This window comes from Anolis sagrei, chromosome 4, assembly GCF_037176765.1.
Source record: "Anolis sagrei isolate rAnoSag1 chromosome 4, rAnoSag1.mat, whole genome shotgun sequence".
Classification (NCBI taxonomy): Eukaryota; Metazoa; Chordata; class Lepidosauria; order Squamata; family Dactyloidae; genus Anolis; species Anolis sagrei.
In genome coordinates this window covers 136,473,433-136,484,811 of record NC_090024.1, presented here as the reverse complement: position 1 = coordinate 136,484,811, position 11,379 = coordinate 136,473,433, and the positions used below count along the sequence as shown (strand labels likewise).

General features: G+C 42.2%; 1 protein-coding gene across 1 annotated transcript; it reads right to left on the bottom strand.

Moving 5' to 3' along the window:
• Nucleotides 1–434: 434 nt before the first annotated feature.
• On the bottom strand, nucleotides 435–10,723 carry DND1 (DND microRNA-mediated repression inhibitor 1). Its single transcript, XM_067467051.1, has 5 exons — nucleotides 10,656–10,723; nucleotides 8,697–8,826; nucleotides 5,825–6,286; nucleotides 4,106–4,528; nucleotides 435–1,570 (listed from the first exon to the last, which is right to left on the bottom strand). Exons 1-5 carry the CDS (start codon nucleotides 10,686–10,688, stop codon nucleotides 1,554–1,556), a joined length of 1,065 nt encoding a protein of 354 aa, XP_067323152.1. The 5' UTR covers nucleotides 10,689–10,723; the 3' UTR covers nucleotides 435–1,553.
• Nucleotides 10,724–11,379: the final 656 nt, after the last annotated feature.

Below are 11,379 nucleotides of genomic sequence, written 5' to 3'. Positions count from 1 at the left end.
TTTAGAGCAACCCCATCAGAGAGTTTTCTGGTAAATATTTATTCAAATAGCATTTGTCTTCCAGTGGGTTTCAGAGCCACAATCTGAAGATCAACCATGACACCATGCTTTCTCAATTCCTCCCCCCTGTTTCCAACCTAGATTTCTTTCTCAGTTTTCTTCCTTCTGTTTCCCAGCTGCTTCATTCTTTACCTCCTCCCTCCCCCTTTTCCTTTTTTCCTACCTTCCTGTCTCCCCCTCTCTTATCTTCCTCCCTTCCCCCCTTTCTCCCTCCCTCCATGATGAGGAGTACCTGTGTGAGGTGGCAGGGGTGCGGCATGCAAGCGCCAGGGAAGAGACCTTGGTGGGCCAAGAGCATAGTTTGAGGACACTTGAAGTAAGTGTTCTTCATACTTCAGAAAAAGAAAGAGATCTTCATACTTTCAACACTATTTTAATATGAAACTACCAATAATTCTGATGTTACATATTTCTCCACAATTTTTATCTATTCCTAAAGTGCAAAATCTTGAGGCATCTAACAGATCCTTTACTCTGAAGTCCTCGTTCACACACATTCATTCATTGGAAACAGAATTCCGGTGTTTAAAAAGCCAATTGGTCAATGCAGGAGGTATGTGGTGCATATAAGAGGCATAAAAGTATTCAGAAGCCATGCCAATTCTGTACATGCCATTCTGTACGTTTCAGTCCAGCATGAAGAGCTGGCTTATTATAACACTGGAAGGGGTATACTCGGTACAAACATCCTTCCTAAAGAAGTAGTAGTATCTGGTTTATGTTGTTCTCAGTAAGTTCCATGCATCTCTTCCCCAAACAGTCTAGCTATTATATGGCAAATCATGCAAACTTTCAAACGCAAAACAAATGAACAAACAGAAAAAGATACATTTTGAACAAAAGTCAGAAGATTTTAACATGAAGGAAAAGAAACAGCTCTTGAATCTGGACCATAGCTGGCATCTCATGATTGAACCAAATGTTACACTGAATATCCCATGTAAAAAAGCCTCTCACACATCTTGGCAAGGGCATTGGTTGGACACTGGTTTAGGATCATTGTACATTGGCAAAGGAAGTAGAGACAACTGGTTTTAATATATTTTTCTCCCCTTTCAGTCTATGATCCTCAGCTGAGCTGAGAATATTTACACTTCTCTTACACCTGTGTACAATACACCAGGTTGTGCTCCTTTGCACTACCAGGCAATAAGAAACAAATAAATTACCACTTATTTGTAATTTAGCTTCTAGTGCAGGCCATTGCATGCATACATAGTACTTCTGTTTTATGTATATAATCTTGTACTGAGCCCATAAGATCTATTAAGGAAACCAAGTGTGGATCCTTTCCTTCCAAAACTCAGGGGCTGCTTAAATAATGAACTCAAACAAACAATTTAACAGAACTTAACAGAAAGCAATGTTCAACAAAAACAAATGAGGTCTGGCACCCAGTATTCAAATGGGTGTGCCCACAGAGCAACTTAAGAGAAAGGGCAGGACACACTACTGTCCGCACATGCAAGAATCATTCTTCTGCCACACGCCAATTACACCACTGGGCACCCTGTTGGAAAAAGAAAAATAAGTCTGAACAACTCTTGAAAATTAGTTCTTCTTTCCAAAGATAGTTTCTAACATACAATAGTCTGCATGAATACTTGAGCAGAAACCGAATTACTTCTACATGGGAGGTAGATACATTGACCTCTATCACACAGAAAGCCAATATTTGAACCAGGGGTTTTCAAAATGACATCTATGGACTCTGTTGTGGCCGTAGGCATTTCTCACAACACCCGCCAAGGTCCACTACTACTTCAAAAAACCAACATATGCACCTACTTGGCTTGAAGAAACCCAGATTCTTTCCTCTATATGCCTCCAGAGTATGCTGAATGAGTGGGAATGATAACTAGAACTATGTTGCTAATATTTTCCTTAAGAAGTTGTCACTATCTAAATAATACATTTTATTTTAGACTAACATTTGTGTTTTCTGCTTATATTCCTTTCTAACGTATCAGTTTGCAAAGATACACACAAGTAGGTAACACAGGATACAGGAGTTTGCATTTATTTAATACATAGCGTATTTATAAATTTCTTATGGAAACTAAAACCCTAATATTTTAAAGTTAAACCAATATAGCAAGCATTTTATGTTGTTCCAAGTCTCAATAGTTAAAAATGTACTATTTCACTTTCCAAAAGTATTTCGTCTCCGGGGGAGGGGGGGCAGATCCAGAAAATACCCATGCCCCCCATGACTTCCACATTTCTGAAGATTATAGATTTCTAAATTACACCCACAAGCAAAATGAAGTTGCTTCAGATTCACTGTATGTAGCAGCATGATTGTTGACCTCAGAGACATCCCCTCAAAAGTATAAGGAAATATTTTAGGCTCAAGGAAGAGCTTTTTTTTTCTCAAAAAGAAGCAACCTAGGAGTAATTATCTGGGTCACTTGCTTTTGGGAAAAACAGTCAATTTGACTAACAAAATAAAGACAAATTACCCCCAATGCTACTTAGGTCACATTTGGAGACAGCCCCAACAAAACTTAAATTCTCAAGGAAAACTCCCACAAACAGCACAGCTTTATAGAAATTTCCACTGACTTCATGTTTTTTTTAAAAAGTGACTTTTGGCTATTAGTGGGGCATTTCACTAATAGAAATTATCCCTCGAAACCTGTAAAAGTGGATGCATACCTTCAAGTTGCCTGTCAATCCACAGTGAACTCATGAATTTTGACCTGGCTCTCTCCGTTTCACGCAACAGTCAATTCTGCAAGGTATGTGTATCTCATTCTTACACTAGTGAGTCACACAATTCATATGAAAGGCTAGGAATATTTACTTGCCTATCTTGTTACTTGCCTATCTTGTCATTCCTTCATTTTTTAGCTTTCCTGTTATTTATTAACCTGAAAGAGCATGAACACCCGACATCCTCAGCTTTTAACATTCTTTTCATTATCTTCAAGTTGAAGGCACATTGACAAACACTCAAGATACTTTCAAGAGGAATGTAATTAAAAATTAGTGGAAAACATACTGTCACTGGCACTCACAATAGCATTTACTCTCACAGGTATATGCTTTCATTTAAAGTATATGCCAGCACTATATGGAAAAGCACTTGTGTTAGGTTAGCGTGGGGGTTTTTTTTTAGATGTATAGGTAGACCTCCCCAGGAATTAATTCCTTGGTAAATATTGCTTGAGCAATGTGTTTACAAGCCTAAAGGTGTATGGTGCATGGTTTAATTCTATAAAATGAAAGTGTCTTGTTACTATCCCTTAATTATCCTGTCCCTGCTGTCTCTACAAACAGATATGAAAAATCAAATGTACCTGAGGAATCAGATTCACTCCCTGACCATAGGGTATGGAGTCCCTAGTGGTGCAATGGATTAAACCCGTGTTGGCAGGACTGCAGACCAAACGGTCAGTGGTTCAAATTTGAGGAGCAGTGTGAGTTCCTGTCTGTCAGCTCCAGCTTCTCATGCAGGGACATGAGAGAAGGTTCCCACAGGATGGTAAAACATCCCCTGGGCAACGTCCTTGCAGACGGCCAATTCTCTCACACCAGATGCAACTTGCAATTTCTCAAATCACTCCTGACACACACAAACCATAGGGTGCATCACAGGAAGGTATACTGGAAAGTGATCATATCCCCTGGGCAATGTCCTTTCAGATAGCCAATTCTCTCACACCAGAAGCAACTTGCAATTTCTCAAGTTGCTCCTGACACCCCCCAAAAAAAACCCATATGGTGTACCACAGGAGGTATACTGGAAAGAGATTGTATCCTCTTGCAAACCGCTCTTCAAGTCTGTATGGTGCTGTTGCTTTCAATATTTCATCATTGTACTCCTATCACATTATTAAAAAAAGCAAATATGCTTCCAAAATAGGTCTGTTTTGGCCTGTAACAGATTTCTATTACTTTGTTCTGAATGCAATGCTCTTTCCACTAAAATAAACTCAGAGAAGTGGTTCTTGTTCTGCAATATGATATAAATACTGTTTTGGCTTTAAATAATACAAAACAATTCCTTCCTGCGATATGAAGGTGTGAATAAGACACTTACCCAGGGCACTGAGTATCTGTAAGGCCACAACATTCTTGACCTTTTCGTCATTTTCCAGACCAGAGTCATCTGGCTTGATCCAGACAAAGCCATTGAAGGGAGACAGGCACCTGCGTATGACTACATGGTACCAGACCTGGAGCCAGCCCTCAGGGTTCCTTTGCACACATTTTGTGAAGAACTCAGGGTACCCCAACTGCTTTTTCTCACATAGTGAGTTCAGATAATCCACCATACTGCCCAATGTGGGTAGCTCATGGCAATTCACAGGCTCAAGAGGTTCCTGGCTAAGGGCATCTCTGCAAGTATAGTGAGTTGGCATGATCTCCGGGATGGCCTGCCCAGAGGAAATATGCAGTTCGCGTTTTATATGAGATGTCAACCAGTCGACTGCAATTTGATCTCCACACAGACACAAAGTACCTGCATATGAGGGAAACAACTTGTATTATATCTTACAATTTAATCAAAGCAATATGCATCAAGAAAAGGACACAAAGCATCAGCTGTCTATACATGTATACCCCATATTGTAACAAATATACAGTTTACATTTCCAGGATGGCCAATACTGCCACAGAATTTTCCAGCAACGGTAACTGAATGACATTAATACAGCAATACCTTCAGTTAAGTTTAATTCATTCTATGACTAAGCTCTTAAAACACTCTGATTTCAAAGTGAATTTTCCCACTGAAATGTTATTATTCTGTTCTGGATCCCTGAAACCCGCCCCCACCCATATTTTTTGTTACATGCTTTTAAGTAGGCAAACGTACATTTAAAAATATCAAACAATGTATTCACATGGAACGATGGCACTATAAAAAGGAAGATCAACTTTAAAATGGTAGGAGCACAAAGTGCAAAGGCAGAAGCATCATTTTCTTCATATTGTACTTCTTCCAGCCTCCCTCTCTCTCCCGCTCTCTCTTCATGAAGCCAAACATATTAGGAATAAAAACCACACAAAATCAACTAACCCGAAGTTCCTCAAAGCAGACAAGAACACGAGACATGGAAGCTGCTCCCTTGAAGCCCAAAAACCCTGTATTCTTGTGTTACCACTCCCTTGCACTAGGTCTTAACTCAAAAAGCTGCCCGTATGTCAAAGCAAAACCAGGGCTGGGCAGGAGCTCTTAACTCAAAACACCCTTAAGTTGAGGTTCTACTGTATGTAACAGTCTAATATAAGATTTGGCAACACATGGTTTCCTGAGTTTCAACTTTTGTAAGCTCTAACCCACGCAGCCGATAGTGATAGATGTGCAATCCAACAACATCCGGAGGAGAAACTGTTTCCCACTCCTGCTTCACGACAATGAACATTGTGTACAATAAACTATCAGCAGCATCCAATGGACCATCCCCTTTTCTCTCTTGGAGCACTTTGTCTTAAACTGTGGGTCCTGATCTCAAAAAGCGTCCCCTTAGTTCAATGTTGGAGTCTCAAAAATTGGCAACAGTAAAAGGTGTTTGGATGCCACCCATCTATTAGCAACAATGTACAGGGTTTACAGTGGCTTCTTCAGAAAAATGCTTCATGAAAAGATACATTAGCCTGTTTAGCAAGCCTTACAAATGCTAAATTATAATACATGTTTGATTTTATGCCTATTTTATATACCTGGGGTCATGTAAAACTTTCTCAGGCAGAAAGGGGTTGTGAATGAAAAAAGTTCAAGAAACCCTGTCTTAAAGCATAAGATTATACAAACCTTCTACAAGAGCTTTCTTGGCTATTGCAGCAGCCTGGTGGGAGGTGTATTTCACCACTGCAAGCTGCCGTTGCTTCTTGAAAGGGCTTGGGTGTATGGTGATGCTCAGGACTCCTGTGGTAAGCTCCTGTAGCATCGGTAGAAGATGGTCCTCTTTCACCAACGGGGCCAAGCCATCAATGCAGAGCTCACACTTGTTGGTGCTTCTGGAAACAAGTATCTGGTGGCCCTTCTGGATTTCGTATCTATTGAGCAACCTGATAGCCTTCTGAGCACCGCACTGGTCCATATACATGGCATAAGCAAAGCCGCGGTTAAGCCCACTGAATGTCATCATGAGGCGGAATTCATAGAGCTTTCCCACACTCTGGAAAAGAGGAATTAGTTTATCCTCATATATATCTTGTGGGATCTTCCCTATGAAAACCTCTGTACCAGATGGCATGGGACCGCCAAACCAACCTGTGGAGACAAGAAAGAGTCACTGGCAGGCTCATCAACCCTGGCCTTGTCTTACTCAACTGCTGAGTATGCCTGCCCTGTTTGGCACAAGTCTGTCCACACGAAGCAGGTGAACATAGCACAGAATGAAACATGCAGAATGATCACAGGAGGTCTCAAACCTACACCTGTTGATAAACTCTATAAACTAGCTGCCATTGCACCCACCCCCAAATGCAATGGAAAGTTGCTGCTAATTTTAAGAGAAATACGGTTGAACGCTGTGAAAGTCATCCACTGCGTGGCTCTCAGCCTCCTCCCAGTAGACTTAAATCAAGGTAAAGTTTCTTGAGAACCACTACTCCTCTAAATGTTCTTCCAGCAACAGCAAGAATATCCCTGTAAGCAGCAAAATCAGGCAATTCCAACTGGATGGCTCCCCACAAGGATCTTCCTCCAGGGGCAAACCAAGAATGGGCAAATTGAAAGTCCCTGGACAGACTCAGAAGTGGAGTTGGCAGATCAAAAGACAACCTGGCAAAATGGGGCAACCTAGACCAGTGGTTCTCAACCTGTGGGTTCCCAGATGTTTTGGTCTTCAATTCCCAGAATGCCTAACAGCTGGTCAACTGGTTGAGATTTCTGGGAGTTGAAGACCAAAACACCTGGGGGCCCCCAGGTTGAGAACCACTGACCTAGACGAATCCTCCACCTTGAGTGACTGTGGAGTAGAACAAACAACTCAGCATCTGTATGCTTGCCCGCAATGCCCTGCCTCATGCACAGAGGAAGAATTGTTTAAAGCTATAGACAATGCAGTCACTGTTCCCTGTTTTTGATTTAAAATTATTTAGCCGCTTTTATCAGTTCTATACTTATTTATGGAATGCTTTTGACACAAAATAAAAATGGGAATTGTCATTTGGCAACAAAAGCTTTTTCAGTAGACCATATTTGAATTCTTCCAGCGCTGTCTAGGAAAGCCCTATACATCTCCTGTCACTGCTTGGACATCTTCCTTCAGCTCCGTTCAGTGAAATCCAGCTCTTATGTTTAATCAATGATTGAAGATAAGAGAAACATAACATCATTTAAATATTGATTTTTTTTTTGTGCTGGAGAATTGCCCACCAAGCTCTTCCCCCACTAAAAAAATTCTAAAAATGTTTCAAGCATATAGTGGGGAACCCTCACCCATCTCCCGAGTTTGGTCTTTTTGGGCCACTTCCAGGAGGTTGCCCTCACCCTAATTAGAATTTTTTTAACCTATGCCACAAAAATTCAAACATACCTTCTTGTAGCTGCACCTGCACAATTTCTGTTTCAAATCTCTCACGTATGTACTAACAAAAATATCTGAACATGTAGAATTATAAATGAAGACGTTTAAAAAGGCATTTATTTAATTGCATGTACAAATAAGTTTCTCTACCTTCTGCTTTTATTTCCCTTGTGACTGAGGAAAAAAGCTTGATTCAGAAGAGAACAGACTAAGTAACTGAAGGCTTTGATCTGCTAATGACTAACTGAGTCTGAAGACAGAAGTAATAAGAAGGTAGCAGGTGGCATTCATGAAATAAGTGTTCCATTAATTGCAAATCTATTCAACATACATTCCTAGGCATAAGTGTGAGAACATGAGGAAGAGAGAGTGCAATCCTCTGGCTGGAAAAGGTGGTGAGATAGAGAAGGTAGGGAGCAAGATTCTGCCTTCTTGGCTTTTTTGACAAGCACCAGTATGTCATTTATCACTGGATTTTGCTTTCTACACACATAAAAGAAGATTAAACATTTGTTACTTTTCTAACCCAAATTGAAAGATAATCAAATTGAAATTTCCTGCCCTTCTCCTGAACACTGGAGGTTTCCTGTGCAAAAATGTAAGTAAAGGACACCGAAGCCACATATAGATAGCATATGGAGCCCCCAATGGTGCAACGGATTAAACACTTGTGCTGGCAGGACTACTGACCGATAGGTTCGAATCTGGGGAGAGCGGGTTGAGCCCCCTGTGTCAGCTCCAGCTTCCCATGTGGAGACATGAGAGAAGCCTCCCATAGGATGGGAAATACACCAAACATCTGGGCATCTCCTGGGCAATGTCCTTGCAGAAGCAACTTGCAGTTTCTCAAGTTGCTCCTGGATACTCACAGACAACAATCTGACCACATAAAGTCAGTAGAAAGCAGAACGGGACTTTCTCATTAGAAAATGTAGCAGAGGTGACTGATGGGATGTTTCTGAGTATACATGTCTAGACCTGGAAAACATCTATTCTTGCTAAGAGATCCATAGCAGTTAGTTGTCATCAGTGACAATAGGACGCTATCTCACAAGATAGGATGCCAGCAACCCAATTACACACTGAAGTTTGCAACACTGAGTTAGATCACATGTGTTTTTCATAGGTTGAATTATCTACATACAGTACCTGGTGGGGGGCCACCGTATTTTCTCTGGCCATTGATCTGCACCAACCGGATTCCAGTGTCTTTCACCCAAGCCAAAAGGGCAGCTTTGTTATCCGTATTTAGTTGCTCATTCCACATTTCAGAAGCTACCTGCAAAAAAAAAAAAAAAAATGGATCAAACTGCTTCCATGAGCAGAGCCAGTAGGCAACTCCAGCAATAATGACAATGCATGAAAAGCCAAATATTCTGCTCAGATTAATGCAGCTTCCTCATTTATATAGAACAATTTTAAGTAAGATTCAAGCAGGTTATCCTCACTGACTGAATCCTTGAAGGCAAAAAGCAAAATCCCCTGTTCCTGAATTTCTCTCAGTATTTTAGACAATTTCAATTTCAACTGGAATATGGAACTTCAAACTAGTCTTAGATTGGGTTGCTGTGAGTTTTTCGGGCTGTATGGCCATATTCCAGTAGCATTCCTTCCTGAAGTTTCGCCTGTATCTCTGGCAGGCATCCTCAGAGGTTATGAGGTCTGTTGGAACTGAGGCAATGGAGTTTATATATCTGTGGAATAAAGTCCAGGGTGGGAGAAAGAACTCTTGTCTGTTGGAGGCAAGTGTGAATGATGTATTGGCCAGTTTGATTAGCATTGAAAAGGCTTGCAGCTTCAAAGCCTGGCTGTTGCTGCCTGGGGGGATCCTTTGTTTGGGAGATATTAACTGGCACTGGAATTCCCCTGCTTCTGAGTGCTGTTCTTTAATACTGGTAACCAGATTTTGTTCATTTTAATGGTTTCCTCCTTTCTATTGAGAAATTTTCTTTCCCACCAAGAAAATCCAACAAATGCTCCGTTCAGCAAAGGACAAGAGGGATCCTCTCACCTCTGCAGGAGTCTACCGTATCCCATGCAGTCTATATAGGGACCCCCAAATGCAGCATTGCCCAAACACGAATCAAGGAACATGAAAGGCAGAGAAGTCAGCCATAGCAGAGCACTTGATAAATCAAGCTGGACACAGAATACTATTTCAGAACACAGAAAGAAGGCTGAGAGGAGACATGATAGCCATGTATAAATACGTGAGAGGGAGTCATAGGGAGGAGGGAGCAAACTTGTTTTCTGCTTTCTTGGAGACTAGGACGCGGAACAATGGCTTCAAACTACAAGAAAGGAGATTCCATCTGAACATGAGGAAGAACTTCCTGACTGTGAGAGCCGTTCAGCAGTGGAACTCTCTGCCCCGGAGTGTGGTGGAGGCTCCTTCTTTGGAAGCTTTTAAACAGAGGCTGGATGGTCATCTGTTGGGGGGTGATTTGAATGCAATATTCCTGCTTCTTGGCAGGGGGTTGGACTGGATGGCCCATGAGGTCTCTTCCAACTCCAGGAGTCTATGATTCCTTTCCTTAAAATGCTGGGGAGAGGCCCTATAAGTCCCACCCCCTTTATCTAGAGGGGCGGGGCTTGGGCTAAGCGCGATAGATCATTTGTATAGCTAGGAGCCCCCGGTGGCAATGGGTTAAATAAACTCTTGTGCAGGGAGGGCTTAAGAGCAACAGGTCGCAGGTTCGAATTTAGAGAGCGTGGATGAGCTCCCTCTGTCAGCTCCAGCTCCCCATGCGGGGACATGAGAGAAGCCTCCTACAAGGATGGTAAAACATCAAAACAATCTGGGCGTCCCCTGGCTAACGTCCTTGCAGACGGCCCATTCTCTCACACCAGAAGCGACTTGCAGTTTCTCAAGTCACTCCTGACACCGGAATTTTTTTTGCATAGCTGAGCGACGACTTCAACCCTAGTCACAGTCTATCTTTTAACCCACTCCACCACACTGGCCCTCTGAACAAGCCAAGAGTTGCATTCTTATTATCCCAGTCGAGGAGAGGCTATTTAAGGAGAATATCCCCGCTCCCAAACGTTTTGGAAATGGCTTCCTTTTTGTAACTTAGAAGGGAAAAGGCCTCCAGCCTGTGTCCTTACCTCCTCCTTGTTCCTCTGCAGCGCACCTGCCATGACGCCACGTTCCACTCCAGCAACACGCACCTCACCTTCACAGCCACACCTTTCTACCGCGCATGCGCACCTCATCCTTTTCTAGCCCGCCTCAGCCTAGAAGTTTCTCCCCGCCGCTTCTGATTGGCTGCCAAACCAGGAGCCTCGCCTCCACTGCGGGGCGCGAGCGTCCAGGGTGGTTCCCCGCTGCGCGCGCGGCGCATGCGCGGGTGAATCTGGCCGCCTCGAGTTGCAAAAAGCAGAGCATGAGGTTCCCATGGCTGGAGTTAGTTTTAGCCTTAGGCTGCTTCTACTCTGTAGAATCAATGCAGTTTGACACCATTTTAACCACTTCAGTTTAAGGCTGTGGATTTGTGGGAATTGCTTTTTTTTTAAGCCTCTTTTTTTTTTGTCAGGGAAGGCTAAAACCTTGTAAAATTGCAGTTCCCACAGTTCCTTCTCACTGGACTATTTTATTTATTTACTAGCCATCCCCTGCCACACTTTACTGTGGCCCAGTCTGGTGATCTGGAAGATAAAGTAATGAGAAAATGTTGATTTCTAATATATGTGATTTCTTAATGCTTGTGGGTAAACAGTATTTCTTGCTGTTTCTTTGTCAGTGTTGATGTGGAGAGTGTCTGGTTTGCCTACTCTGGCACATGCAACATAGAATTGCCCTAATTTAGGGGTCCTTTTCAAATTTATGATA